Below are 16,094 nucleotides of genomic sequence, written 5' to 3'. Positions count from 1 at the left end.
TTCATTATCCATATAATAGTTTTTATTAACAATAAATAGTATATAAATCTAATTAAGAGTTATATTTCATATATTTAATGAGCTGGAGTAGCATTAATTAAATTACCATCTTCATTATAGCTTTCATTTATAGGTAATGCAATCATTTCTATGCAGGTATTTTATAGTAAGTGTTAGAAATTAATAACAATAATATAGAAAAAAATAAATGAATAAATAATTTTTAATATAATAGTAATATTTTTTGGATAGTATGTATTAAATGAATGGATTCAAGTATTTAATAGTGGAATACTACTTATTAATAAATATATGGATTACTTAGCAATTGAGATAACCTAACTGATAATATTGTAAGTATCACACATTTTAATATTAATAGCTGATCCATATACTAGATAAGATTACCATACATTCTCCTCAAAGTTTTTATTCTCCTTGAATAAAAATTTACAAAAAGACCATTTATTTTTTTGAGCTTCTGTAGCAATTTCTCCCCTTCAAAAAAAAATTCGGTGATGAAATTCGTAATAAATTTTAATGAAATATTTTTAGATTAAAAAAAGGTCACGTCAGACTTTTCTGTTTATTTAGCAGTCATGGGGCAAACGAAGAATGTTTGAGGTGACCTTTATTTTAGCTCAATTTTTTTTGGCCGACTGATTCTAATTTTAAATATTGTTTTCTTGTTTCAGAAACTATTTAATATTCGAATATATTTGAATAGTAGTAGTTTGATTATTCGATGTTCGAATAGTTGGAATCCATAGTTACAAGTGAATACAATCAACAACTACTAAGTAAGTAATGGGACATCAGACTGAAATCAATCTGTAAATTAATGACATATATTTATCATTAGAGCTTACAATTAATAAGTCACTATGCACAAATACGAATTTATTTTAATTATTCATTACTGTATTGATCTCCGAGATAAGGATATTCTAGGATAACCTAACCTGTGATGATCGATCAGAATTGTATTATAGTATATTGATTAATTCTGATCTCCCATATAATATATATATATATATATTGAAAAACACTGTGGTCCTTATGGAATTGGAACCCAGGTTTTTTTATGTATTAGGTGCCGACTTTTACTACAATAAAAAGACGAACTGGACTAAGAGTGACATAAAACATTATAAACTATACATAATATGAATGAAGTCTACAATATTTATAAAATCTGATTTTATACAATCCAATTATATTATTATCGTGCATTTTAAATAGCTTGTTTTTAAAAATAAAAATAATACTACTTTAAAATAGTGAAACTCATTTGTATATCCATTCAATTATTTAGTTAATCAATAATAAAGAAAAGAAACATAATATATTTTTACACATATAATATTATGAAGTTTATATCATAAATATTGTATATATTACCTCTAGATTCGATTTATTAGATTAGTAAATCACATTAGAAGATACTATAAACGTTGCCTGTATCTTGAAAAATACCTTTCGTACACATAATGTGTAGTGTGTTTAGAATGTTTAATCAATATGACCGATCTACATGATTCATTCGAAGGGAGGGAAGTATTTTAGAAAAATGTGTTTATAAAACATCAAAGCTTATAAATATCTAAATTTATATCATAAAAGTTCATCTGTTTAATTTTAGAAAATATCCGCTAATAAAAAAATCAATATTAGGTTTGATATCATCGTTTATGTTTATTTTTATTACAATTTTCTTCTTCAAGTTTAAGTAAGTCCCCTAAATGGGAATATTGATTTATAATAATAATATTAACTATATTTGTTTTATCTACTTGTCGTCGCCCTTTGTGTTGTAAAATAAAAATCGTAATATTTCTCGCTAAGCGTCTCAACACAAACCAGTGGTCTTTAAAACTTTAGAATTATTCAAGCTGATAATGATATTTTTAGCTTCTAAATACTAAAAAAATCATCTTTAATATTCCTTGAAAATCCAACCATTTCAATATATCAATCATACTTCTACAACTAGTAAATCTATTTTTATTTAAAACTACTCTCATTGCCCTATTTTGTAATATCGTTTTATTTAATTTATTAAGCATATATAAAATTATTGCACAATAATTGAAGTAGGGTAATATAATACTAGTATTGTAATTTTTTTGGTTATTTTCAATTTATATTAATTGCAATTGGAATTTGTTTTAAATTGTACTGGTCAATATTTATATTAAATGAGACAAAATATTTTGACAGATGTTCAGAATCATTTTTTCAGTTGACAATAGTGTTATTGCTGTAACGCTGAAGGTTGGTACAACTAATCGGTCTGTCATTCGCATGTCTGCAGTTCATTATCACCATCATCATCAAGGAGTTTTAGGGCCAACTTGTTTGGTTAGGCTCGCAATATGCTCTCCGCCGCCGCTCTATCGTTATTCCCGCTTCGTTCGTCGCTTTGAATACCTTCACGTCCTACATACAATTTGAGAATTATTTATGGCGTGTTCATAATATTGTAATATTCATAAAAAAAGTCATAATATGAACGCTAGATGCAAAATGTGTCAAAGGGAATCATAAGAAAAGCCCAAAAGCTTTGAACGCCGATGAATCGACAATTCCGGGTCTTCAGCCACACTTTCACTTACAGCAGCAATATTCTTGGCTGAACAGGGGGGCACGATTTTGCACAGGCTTTACCCTATCTTAATTTTTTTTCACTACCTTGCGAATGTTAGCTCAGTAGAACGATGCAAATTACCATAATCTTCTTGTAATTTCATTACACAGTTAGTATAGAATTATTATTTATATATAACAATTGAACGATTTTAATGCGGTGAGCAGTGGTTAATGGTTCATTTCGTAAATGTATTGTTTCAAACTAACATTTGGCATATTGAACACGCGTGATTATTGACAACTGTCTGATTTACAGTGCTGCCTTCATAGGAAGCTCAAATTGGATCATCTGTATATAGTGTCGCGATAAAATTATTCGTTCTTGGAATAATTCCAGACATACAGATATAATATAAACTTAACTTTCTTTAATATATATAGAGAAAATAATAATAATATTAATTTTTTTCCTTAAAATTACGATAAAAAAACTTTTACATATTGGGCGTGCCTTTCTTGGAAGTCGGCGCTTTCTGGACAGCTTCGTGACCTCATAGAGAGCATGCGTGACCTTCTTGTAATATTTCTGTGTATTATATATACACACATACATTTTTTGCGTTGAGATCGTAATTTTTGACACACGAACAAGCCTATATTATTATTTTGTAAAATCACGACCGTTACTTTTTTGGAATCCTAATTAATTATAGTGTTTAACCATAAATATTTTCTTCGCCGATTGCCTACGCAGTTTCCTTCTGTTTATTTATTCGAAACGAATCTAGTAAGTTTATTGGCCTTTAGTCGCAAATTTTACATATATCCAAGATCGCTACATTTCTCCTTATGTCTGACACACTCCAGTGCCTATCTGATGCATCTGAGCGAAGAGGAACTCATCGGAGCATAGTTCCTACGCTAGAATGGTGCTATACTGTTCACCAGTGATCCACGGATCTTCATCTGAGCGCCATGCTGAAAAAGATAGCTAATTTCTTCAAGTCAAGCAAATCAAGTAAGCGTTTCAATATTGTTTAGTAATAAGTAGTACCATTTTTGTGATATTCTTAATATTGACATTTAACTGAGTTTTTTATTCATGCACAAAAAAAGTTTAGAAATATGAAAATATTTATAATAAAAGTTTATTTTATGTAGTACTTGAAACTATGTCTTTATTTGGAGTTGAAAAAAAAATGCTTTCAAAATATTTTTAATGAGATAAAAGGAGTTTTTACAAAGCAAAACTGGGAAGTGTGGGGAGATGAATAGGGTTTATATTGATATATTATTCCACATATACTTATTATTTGTTTATATTTTACTCGGTAATAAGTGGAACACTTACTGGCAGTGGTCCATGAACAACATTTGAGTAGCAATGCCTTATATTTACTTGGGTACATTCGAGCTTCAGATAACAGTTACCTCAAGAGATTTTCTGCAACTCAAAAATTATTTAAAAATTGCAAATGGATGCATTATTTTTTCGTGGTACATAATCAAAGACATTTAAAAAATACAATAGTAGTACGAAATCATTTTTACTGGTATTTTTTTATGTCAATACTGCTATTGATGTCAGTGTGCCTAATGTTTTATTGATATAATATCATTTAAACTGATTATTTTTGTTGCTTTACTGTCCAGTGATGGCTCACAAATCTTCACGTAAGAAGCACGCTGAAAGAGATTCTTGACAAACCAGGTAAAAGCTGTGTGGTGAGAGCTTTTTGGGCGCTTCGGTTTCGGGGCGTACCGATCACGATCGTGACGAGGGCCAAAGGGTCTGTCCGAAACGGCCCTGCTTCTGCATCCTTTCCATCTCACGATAATGCCTTTAGTTACACCCACTTTTGGACCGGTCGTGAGAAAATGGTGAAGATTCCGTGAACGCGGCTCTTCATAAATAACTGTAGGTCGATGCGGTCATTATAACCCTGCGCATATGTATGTATAAATTTAATGATATTTCAATAAAAAAGGCACAGACATTTTCTTCATTTCAATGGGTTGTTCTTCAAATTATAGTGTCGAAAGAAGAATAGCAGATTATGCTGGAATAATCAGTGGCGGAACTACAAATATTGGCTCTATCGCAAATAATATTTCGTTTGCTAACTATTTTTCTATAAAGTTTTATTATTATTATTTATTTTATTTTATTAATTTATTTAGCTTAATAGCTAATCTTTACATCTAACAAATTTAGTAAACATATATAAAAATATATAAAAAATACATAACAGAAAGAAAAAATAAAAATATACAGTAATAAAGACTTAATATTATAATTTATTTCTATATGTACGAAGGTGTTTTTTTATTCCATTTATGAAACCCGTTATATTTTTGCTGTTTCGGATTTCTCTTGGAAGACTATTATATAAATCAAAACCTCCGTACATAATTCCCCTAGCCGTACTCGTTTTCTTATACTTAATTATCTTTAAATTTTCTCTATTTCTAGTATTATATTTATGTACATCTTTATTTCTTATTAAATACTTATTAAAATATTCTGGTAACATATTATTTTCTAACTTATATATAAATACTAAAACATTCATACTCAATATTTCTTGAACATTCAACCATTCTAATCTATCAATCATACTTTTACAATTAGTTAATCTATTTTTATTTAAGATTACTCTCATTGCCCTATTTTGTAATTTTTGCAACATTTGTTTGTCTAATTTATTTAACATATTTAATAGTGTTGCACAATAATTAAAATGGGGCAATATTATACTATTGTAAATTTTTTTTTTGTATTTATACTTAATATATTTCTTAATCTAGATAATAAACCTATTTTTCTACTACTTTTTTTTAATATGTAATTACAATGTTCTTTAAAATTTAATTTTATGATATAATAAGTTTTTAAAAATATCATTCATTATGTTACTTCACACTAAAGCAACATTTTAAAAAAGGCTGATTAATATTTTATATATTTCAATTTTATTTTAAGTTGCTAATACGCTACTTCTATAAAATATCGGTCTATAGGTCGCGATGGTGGCAAGCCATTTAAAGCGAATTTCAGAAATGTGCTCTTTAAATTTAAGCTTAAGGTATATATTTAGAACTTGTTCGTTTTATATATATTCATTACTTTAAGGTTGTCAGGCCAATAAGCAATACCCGTTTTATAAACGTTAATTGCACCGAAAAGTAAATTTTAGAGTCATATCTGAAAAAAATGTTTCTCGGCGTGAAAGTAAAAATATCCATTATTTTTTGCCGCATAATTTTAATACTTTCCAGTATATTAAAATATGAAGCAAGTTATTCATATTACATTATTACTCGAAAATATCTACTTACAGAACTTTCCAGTTAAATATCATGGTTAAAAATATGTTTGAGGTGCCCCAAACAGTTGTGCCTGGACCTATTATAATTTTTGATATACATACACATAATCATAAAGGATACGTATAACAATTCTTATCTAAAGCGAGACAATTAGACAATGAAGAAAAATATTTGTAATAAGAGTTTTTATGTTGTGTTTCGAAAGTTTGTGTAGCTATTGTGCAATTTTTTGGTGTTCTGAAAAGCCCATTTCATTAATGTTTTGTTAAGGAAAAACTCTGTTATTTACAACTTTCAAAAATTAAAGTAATTTGATAGGTACAACAGATATAATATAAAAAAATATACCGAAGCCTATATATTGTAGTTATGTAGAAGTGAACTTTATGAGCTGGCAAGCAACTTTAAAATTAATATTATACAAAGTTTCCACATAGAAATACTGATTACAGTAGTATTTCAAGAATCAAAATTTCAATACATAAAATATAAGATAAGAGCTTGTGTGAAAAATTGTAAAAGCCATAGATATGTTGATATATAATATTTATGAAAATATAAATTAAAAGTACACGAAAAAAATATTTAGTAGCATCACCATAAAAATTAGGTAAACTTGAAAATATTTTAACCGTTTTCTACCTTAGGGTCACAATATATTATTTTAGTTCTAAGCTAGTTACAAAGGTAAAAAAAACAATTAAATATCTTGAGCAGATATACCTAAATTAATAAATGAAACCATAGCTCATTAGTGGCAGTTAAATATTGAAAACAAAACACCAATTAGCATAAGTTCACCTCTTTTGATAGTACAAGTTATATCATATAATCTGACACGCAAAGTTTAATCATTATAATGACCTGTTATTTCTTAGCCAACTTTACAACTTAGCACACACAATGATATTATCCTTTTAATTATTATCTATAAAATCATTGAACATTATGCTTTTTTCACATCCTCTGTGCTAACTAAACACAAAGCGTAGAAGAGACGAAATTAAGCCTGCGGCTTAATTTTATGATCTTACTCGTCAAACAAAAAATGATATACTGTATGAATACGATCGTTATAACTTGTGCTGTATGAACACCGGTAAAAAATATACATTAAAACAAGACAACAATAAAAAAAATATTACACACGAAAGCGCCATAGCGTTCTTTCGGCAAAATTACAATTTTATGACGATAATGGATTTTTTTATTTTACAATGTTTAATTGGTTGCATTAAATCACGTATTTTAAACAACAGTTTAATTAGTGAAAATAGTTTTAAGCTCCTCAAACTTACATCATAAAAAAATCGGCAATGCTTGAAAAACTATGTGGTTAATTTAATCTATCATAATAATCGATAGATCCAATCTTTTATTACATGCCTTTAACTATTTTATTCATAATAAGCAAACTGTAAAATTAACGAAGAGTATAAATTAACCGAAAGTTTTCTACATTTATTACTCATGGAAAAAATAATATATAATTTAAAAATAAATTATTTACTATGCAATATCTAAGCTATATAATCAATCAATTTATTAGGGGGATTTTATATAAGTTATTGAGAGTTTTCGCAGAGTAAAATAATTTTGTTGTTGCCCTAAACTTACGTTAAAACTAAATTTGACAGCTGCGAAACGTCTTTTTGCTGTTAAAATCCAAACCTAACCACAATTTAACAACGATTTCATTGCTTTTGACGTGAATTTTTGACTTCTGAGAAGTGATAGTGGTTTTTTTTTTGACCAAAATTCGGTTTGAATATACTTTGTCCAATACTAGTAATATCGGTGAAAATAGCTTTCATATTTTTAAAACAGTGTTTTATCCAACTTACGTTTTCTTCCACTTCTCCTGAGAGATGAATTGCCTTAGTTTGTACTTTGCACTTGAGCTAATAAAATTTCTAAATCTAGTTTAGAACTTTATTTAGGTTTGGTTTGGATTTGAACACCAAATGTACGTTTCGCAATTGTCAAATTGAGTTTTATGGACATTTTAGGATAGCATATAATTTCACTAGCTCCTATCAGTTAAATTATATTTTCGCTAGTATACATATATATCTACTAGTGAAAATATATGTATGGACTTCACATGTGAAAATATAATAATAATAAACCAATTGTTTTGTTACATTCTGACTGGCCTAGTAAATGTAATTATATTTGTACTAGTGAAATATAACTTTACTAAAAAATGCACATTCACTGTAACATATATATGCTAAACAAGAGGCGCTTTCACTGTTTTATAGGCTAGATACGATAATTAAACGTCGTTATTCAATCTTGCTCTAACTAAAAAGTTTGCTGTATTCGAAACGACTTGTACAAGTATAGAACTTTTATAACCACATAGTACATCCACCTAAAACGAGCCTAATGATTATATAACTAAAAGATGTGTTCGATCATCAACTCAACGTTGAATGCATCTGAATGACTTTCACAATAATTCTCAAAAAACAGTATAGAAATCAAAACATTATGCCTATCAATCTTTCGCGTTATAAATGAAAGGAAGCGGCGCTTCCACAGCTTGTGGACGCGCCGTCACCGCTAGATGCTATTTTAGTAGCGCATCTATTCTTGCGCTTTACTATAATTTCATCCCTAATTAGCCAACGCGAAAGGGTAGTTTGTCAGGGTGAGGCACAAACACGCCGCCAGATGGTGACGCTCGCTAATTAAAATGGCAAGAGGCCGAGGGCAGAGGCCCCGTCCGCGGCCAGAGCCGTATCTGATATTAGGGGGCAAAGGTCGAGACGAGCCGGCGCCGCCCCCCTAATTGGCGGCCGTGACTGCAACACGACCGCATTCTTTTTTCGACGCTCACGGAAAATATCATATCGGACGTACGTTATGTGAAAATACAGGGACGGCGCGAGGCACAAATTTAGGATCGTGTGATCGAAATTAGTGAATTCTGTGAGGCGATGGATCGATCGTGGGCATAAACGGTCCGAGAACAAAAAACGCACAGTACTGATTGTCGAGAGTGTGGTGGGGTGTGCTGCTCGTGGGAACCTTGGCCTAAACCAGCGGTGCTTAAAATGTCGGTAATTTGCATGAGGGCTTATTTTATTTATCTTGAAGTGACAAAAGTACATTGATATAATTCATGTCATTATTAAAAAGTTTTTTCTCGTACAAAAAAAATGTTTTTAATCTGGCAAAATCATAAACTGCATTAGTGTAAGTTAAATGTGATTTATTACTAAAGCCATTAGCAGTGTTATTAATTTATTTTAGATTAAACAAATTATATATAAAATCTGACTCATTATAAAACATGCCATTACGTAGTGACTTCAAATTAAAATCGCATTATATGACACATTTGTGCTTCTATAGTATATAATACCAGTGCAATTAAATATTTCTTAGAAAGGATACAATAATAAATATCTAAGATATAAGCATACCGTGTATCACTACCGGTATAACAAAATGAAATACCGGTAGTAACGAAAATTTTTTTTTTTTAATTCGTACATTTTTTTTGTTGACATGAATTTTGCGGACAATTTTTTTTGAAATGCCAAAAGATTACGAAAATGCTAATAAACATTATTTATTTTATTAAAATATCATGTTTTTCAGTATAAGTTTGAGCGCCGCTGAAACACATTTAGCAAAATACATAACGTGTATAGTATTTATTGTAAGATATTATTATAAATTATTTTTTATGTTAATGATAAGGTATACTTTTCCATCAATGATTTAGATTGTCTTAGTCATGACTATAATATATAAATAATAAATATCGTTATAACTCACATAACAACAATATATCGTTATGGATGATCCATAGTTCACTCCAGTGTAGTGCCGACCTTCGGAGAGATCGGTCTACTATTTCGTTTTGTCTTCTTCTTATTATGCCCGATTAAAGACATAATAATAATGTTACAAAAGAAATTATAACAATAAAATTAAGCTGTGTGTGCAAAATATAAAAGAAAGTAGAGAAAGCATTTTTTGCTTCTATAATAAAACAATGTTCGATTTGTTAGTGAAATAGAGTTATTAAAAATAAACAATGATAAATATTGTTAAATTAAATTTATTTTTGTGCGTTTGTAGAAGTGGTAGACGACCCTCCACCCTCATATGGAGAAGTTATTGAAGAATATGGAAGATATGGAGATATTCTCCGTGCTTACGAAGAACCTCAAAATGTCGATTCACAGGTAAAATAATATTATAAATAATTTAATAATTGTTTAAATAGTACGATCAAAAAATATCTAAGCCCTATTAATAATTAATTTATTATGGGTATTTTATATAAGTAATTGAGAGTTTTCGTAGAATAAAATAATTTTGTTAAATTAACGTCTTCAAACAATTAAAGTAGGATATGTTTTTATAAATATTAAAAATTCTATATCACTATATATATTTGTGGAAATACCTTTCATATAATATAATAGCAACTAATTTAACTGCAGCTTATAGAGAGGTCTAAAACAATAATTTAAATGACGTTAAAAAAATCTTAAAACCTCTTTTAAAGCAATGTATTAATATCATTGTTAGGAATTGAAAATGCAGCTTTTATTTAATTGCTGTAGAGTTTTTTAAAAGGTTAGAATGCTAATTGTAGTTATGTTTAGAAATCGATATAGATAGATTGTTTAATTTGTTGGGTAACATAAACGTTTCACGCGATATCGGCAATTAAATTACTTTTTTTAATAATATTGTTTTTATGGTAAATTGTTGGTTATGTTATCTTTATCCTATATTATATATGTTCCATTCAAAATTCAATGAAAAGCACTAAGTTTATATTATTATAAATTGTATTTTTGTTATAATTTTTTTTTTATATAAAATGTTTAATTTTTTAAAATTGGGAAACAAATTAGTCGGTGTCAAATGCCTTTTCTATATCTAATGAAAACATTTCCGTGCCTCTATTAATGTTCAATTTTTGTGAAATATATTCTATAATTCTTATTAATTGGTGAATTATTTAGCGTCTTTAACAATTTAAAAATTGAAATTTCGTAATTAAATTTTCGATTTGTGGTTAAAACTTTTTTAGAATCAGTCGTTTGACGACTTTGCTAAGATATTAAAGGACGATAACTAATATATAGGTTAGGATATTTTTCCTTGAGTTGGCTAAAAACAGATTACAAGGGCCTCGGGTTTTTCGCAATTAGTCAGTGGTGTAGCTATGGGGGGGGGGAGGAGGCGGGCCGCCCCGGGTGGCACTTGCTTGGGGGCGGCATATTCGCGATGGGATCGTCTAGTGTGGTTCTTAGCCCTGAATGCACTAAAACATATATATAAATCCACGAATAACCAATTTATTATTTAAAAAAATGCTGATTTTATGACCCTGCAAAAAATGTATGGAGGGGGGGCGGCAATTTTAAGGATCGCCCTGGGCGGAACATACCCTAGCTACGCCACTGCGATTAGTATTTGCAGTTTCCATCCTAATAATATATGGTCATTCATTTTGTGATCATTTTTTGAAAACTTGCATCGTGTCAATAATACAAAAGCTAATTTATGTTTTCTTTCCAAAATATGTACTATATTATCCGAAGAATTATATGTGATTATCGTAAACCTATTTTTTAATTACAAAGTTTTTTTTATTAACAGTTAAAATTTATGTACAGATACGTGTCAGTTCTCGTTGTTAGTTTTGAACTCGTATTGCAAATCGGGCTGAACTCTTGAAATTTAGAACTATTTGTCTAAGCGCTATCAAACGGTTGAAATAGAAAGCGGTTGCTTTTGGAGATTTTAAGGTTCGTCTCGGTCGATTCGACATAGCTCCGCTTGGTTCAAGTCGGAGTTCTAAAACTAATTATAGTTAGAATGAAATGCATTTTTTGCATTTAACCTAATGAAAAATCTATAACTAATTGTACAATAGTTTTAAAACTTTCACTGGGTCAAGTCCAAAATACAACTATCAGAGGAAAATAAGCGGAAGAAGAAGTTAGTTGGATATTATGATAGCTATCCTTACTGATATTTTAAAGGATTTATAATATGAAAGTATTGGTCAAAGTATACTCAAACCAAGTTTTGGTCAATAGAGGAGCGTAAAAACAATTATCACTTCTCAGAAGTCAAAAATCTACGTCAAAAGCAATAAAATCGTGAATAAACTAAAATTAAGGCTGTTTCTTGCTGTTGTTTTTTTTATAAATGGTAAATATTTTCTTATATATGATATTATATAGGCTCTGATTATTGATCTGTAACTTCATAGAGACGATTCTCATGTATAATATATATCATTTCAGATCGACTTTGATTTGCTGGCACAGTGCAACGTTCACGATGAAGAACTCAACGATTCGAATGAAGAAATCGAAACCAAAGTGCTGACACTCGATGCCAAAATGGGACATCGACCGTCCAAAGTATCCCTCACGTGGGTTCTGCGAGAAAGCGCTGATCTACACCACACGTCTTGCGCTGAAAAGATATTCGCCAGGAAGAGCGAGATCCTCGCTGAAGAGCACATCATACAGAGGAACAATTTAAAGCTGAACAATGACTACTACGACAGCGGCGGAAACGACAGAATAGTCGGAAGGAACGCAAAGCAGTTCAAATGCCATATAAACTCAGAAGTTACCAAAAACGGAAAAAGCGACTCGAACAGCAGCTACTGCGACTCCTGGCTCGAGAGCAAGAGCAATTATGAGCACAACACTTTCGAGAGGAAGTATAGACACAGGAGAAGACGTACGAAACATTCAGATCAAGAGAATTTTGGATATGAAATCAAAAATATAGACACGTTCTTGACAAAAGTGGGTAGTGATGTTATAGTTTATATATTTGTTTCCAATTAAGTGCTAAAGTTTTTAAATGTCCGTAGGCTTCTATAGACAATCCGGGAAATATTCCCGTTGTAGTGACGCATCCGAGTATTCTTTATCAAACGCAACGAGGAAACTATCAACGAGAAGGATTTCTATCTTTGGGGATGGTTGTAAATGCAATTTTTAAGAATCAACAATGGTTGTATGTCCAAACCCCACATGGAGAAGAAGGATACATATTATATTCTTCGTGCTTACCGCTTGGAATATTACCAACTATTCAGAGGTAAAATTATAATGTATTTCGTCTCTGTATAAATAAAATAAAGTTTATCCTTTAAATAAAGACCGACATTCTCGTTTTTCTTTTAATAACAGCTATCATTTACATGCTTCATAAATTTTATATTACATGATTTTTTTACATATTCATATTTTATAAATGCAAGCTATTTCAATAAACTTTTAAAAGTTGCATGCTGAATACTTATTTTATCTTTACAAGAGACTGAGTCTTACTGACAAATATTTGCTCTTTTAATAAACATCACTAAAATAAATTTGTAGCCCTGAGATCCTATACTATATTTGTGTTAACACAGTCAGTTCAAGAACTATTCATTTTATCATTATTCATAATTGAGAAAGAGATGCCAACTTTTGATTTACGCCCCTACTATTTGCTCTAAAGCATATAGTTCTAAAGTCACGAGAAACACAGTGGGGAGTAACAACTGGTGGTTTTTGAACGTGGCACCGTGCTAACTAGCAAATACCTAAAAAAAATTATTAGCAAAAATGAAAAAGTGTTGGTTTTTTTAAAAAAGTTTCCACGTAAAGAAATCTAAAAATTTCAGAAAAAAGTAAAAAGATCAAAAATGTTCTATAATAGATATTAAAAAAATATAAAAATTAAAATGATAATTTTTTTATACACTTATGTACAGAAATCTACTAAATACTTGCGGCCTTTACCTCTTGGTGGTTCATTTATATGTAACCTCAATCTGTCGAGATATATTTTGTTGACGTTTTTATATATTTTTCACTTACCTGAAACAAATATCTTGATAAAGCACCTTGTTTATCATGAACCATATTATGCATCTCAATGCTTTTGATTGAAATCTGTTGTAACTTCTGTCCTCGTGGAAAACTGACTCTATTGTAAAGGTCTTAATGAGGTTTTGAAGGACTATTTGAGTCAACGTATACCTTCACACGCGTTGATTTACACAATGACCGCATGATGGTTCACAATTAATACAATCAAACAGAATCGTAGCATTATGACCAGTCGCTATGACGACTCCAATGCTGCTATTATGCCTCAGCTTTTGGCCGTACTCTGAATAAATCTGAGCATTGTAGCAAAATATTGGTTTTGAAACAGTTTTCTACAGTAACAATTAATTTATTAAGGACAGTTGAGATCCTGGACCGATTTTACGGAGCTATATGCAATGTTTTATTTTTTCCTAACGGATTTGTCTTAGCGGTCTTATTGGCTTTGACTCTTCATATTTTCCAATCTTAAATATATAATTACAACTATAGCATACCACCAATGTGGCTGTCGTGGTGTTACTTTTAGTAGGCATATCGGCAGTGTATATTTAACACTACTCCAGATTTATTGGATGAAGTGATGTTTGTAATTTTTAGTAGTTGATAAAAAACACCTATTATGATATATAAGTGATTTCAAATAGCATATACTACTTATATGGAAGGTTATTTTAAAATTTGTACAGAATCTGAATAATTCTATATAGTTGTTCGATGGTACAATGCTGTATCTAATTTTATAATTTGTTTGTTCTAGGTATCAATCATATAAACGTACACCATGCTGGGAGAGCACTTTAGATTTATATCCACCTCCTTGTGGTAATATGACTGACACTGAAAAGGAACAGCTTCACGAAGGATCCAAGTCAGAATGTGGAAGAGGACGTTCGAATCATATGTTTTCAGACACTATGTCGACGTATAGTGAAAAGACTTTTGATAAACTATACCTCAAAGCGACAGCCAATAGCCTTAAATCGAAGCAAAGCTGCGACAACACTTCTAAACACAGTCTAACATCTAAGAATGATATTAACTATAACAAATGCGCGAAGAAAAAGCAATTGTATAAAGAATCGAATAACATGGCTTTTGTGACGAGGCAGACGTTGATGGTAATAGAATCTGATTTTGAAGGTGCACAATCTGTGAACACGCTAACAGTGAAGAAGGGAGACGTCGTCGTGTTGCTTCAGGGTGATAATGTGGAGGCGGACGTAGACAGCGAGTGGTTTTATGTGAGAAATAAGAACGGGAGTGAAGGTTTCATCCCGGCGTCCATTGCCGGACATGGATATTTATAAATAAATGGGACCAGTGTATGTAAATAATAGCTTTACTCTAGTCAAAAGTTTTTTGTATTTTTTGTCTAAATAACGGTTGAATTGTAATTATATATATATATTTTATAAAAATAAAATTTCATCTATGAATTGTTTCTAATTTAATAATCTATTAATCAAATTTGGAATCTGGACAATTTGAGACAATATATGATATAATTAAAATGTAAAGTTTATCATTAAACAATTACTAGTTTTCAGTTATTTCATATCCTTCAAAACTTAATTACTTCTGCTATGGATGCTTTAGGTATAACATTGCTTTAATACACCTCTTAACCGGGCAGTTTCTGACAGAACAGTTATGATGATTTAATATAAGGTACGACAAGATTCATCCCTACCGTTGAAACAAGGTGGCCAGACTTAGAAAATACGAATACAGGGCATTTTCAGCGGGAAGACATTTTCACATTTTATAACAAAAAGGCAAATTTTAGAAATCAAATAAATTTTAATTAATCTTTTCCTTGAATAAGAATTAAAAAATACTTTTTATATCAAAGTGTAACTTTATTTCATCTTGTGGAAGTTCATCACAAAAAACATTTCAATGGCGTAGGTATGGTGGAGCGGAAGGGGCGGGCCTTAATCATATATGTAATTACGTCGCAAAATTGTTATTTTTTGTTGATTAATATTTTTCTTTTGGTTTTCTAATAAATATCAGTTTTATATCTTTTCAACAAATTAATAGCATTATTTTAATCTCATCGTACATTATTTTTATTCTTTTGAAGCACTTTATATTGATTTCAATGCAATTTTCAGCCTTCACTAAATCAACGGTTTTTTTTGCAGGATAATTGTTCAATTCAGATAAAACTTTGCTAGAATATTTCATCAGAAAAACAAATTCATAGTTCTCACAAAGTCAGGATCAGCCAGGAGTTTATGCTACTTCATCCTATTGAGGAACACGACACCAGCTTGCCTCGCATCT

At 30.2% G+C, this 16,094-nt stretch overlaps 1 protein-coding gene across 4 annotated transcripts; it reads left to right on the top strand.

The window, feature by feature from the left end:
- Nucleotides 1–3,441: 3,441 nt before the first annotated feature.
- Nucleotides 3,442–15,278, top strand: LOC148227775 (uncharacterized). Of its 4 annotated transcripts, none has more exons than XM_088201804.1 (5): nucleotides 3,442–3,607; nucleotides 10,018–10,124; nucleotides 12,210–12,725; nucleotides 12,794–13,023; nucleotides 14,563–15,278. In XM_088201804.1, the coding sequence occupies exons 1-5, from the start codon at nucleotides 3,565–3,567 to the stop codon at nucleotides 15,110–15,112; spliced, it is 1,446 nt and encodes a 481-aa protein (XP_088057930.1). In that variant the 5' UTR covers nucleotides 3,442–3,564; the 3' UTR covers nucleotides 15,113–15,278. The 4 variants fall into 4 exon arrangements, with proteins under 4 accessions (XP_088057930.1, XP_088057932.1, XP_088057933.1 ...); XM_088201806.1 differs by lacking the exon at nucleotides 3,442–3,607 and adding an exon at nucleotides 7,544–8,983; XM_088201807.1 differs by lacking the exon at nucleotides 3,442–3,607 and adding an exon at nucleotides 7,544–8,987.
- Nucleotides 15,279–16,094: the final 816 nt, after the last annotated feature.

Source organism: Plectrocnemia conspersa, unplaced genomic scaffold (genome assembly GCF_051122295.1).
Source record: "Plectrocnemia conspersa isolate PC_06_02 unplaced genomic scaffold, ASM5112229v1 ptg000013l, whole genome shotgun sequence".
Taxonomy (NCBI): Eukaryota; Metazoa; Arthropoda; class Insecta; order Trichoptera; family Polycentropodidae; genus Plectrocnemia; species Plectrocnemia conspersa.
Note: the sequence above shows the minus strand (reverse complement) of the source record. Positions and strands in the feature narration are given on the sequence as shown.

Coding starts and splice junctions, on each gene's coding strand:
- LOC148227775 (XM_088201804.1), top strand. CDS start 3,565: ATGCTGAAAAAGATAGCTAATTTCTTCAAGTCAAGCAAATCAA. Junction 10,125..12,209: donor CTCAAAATGTCGATTCACAG/GTAAAATAATAT, acceptor ATATCATTTCAG/ATCGACTTTGATTTGCTGGC. Junction 13,024..14,562: donor ATATTACCAACTATTCAGAG/GTAAAATTATAA, acceptor TGTTTGTTCTAG/GTATCAATCATATAAACGTA.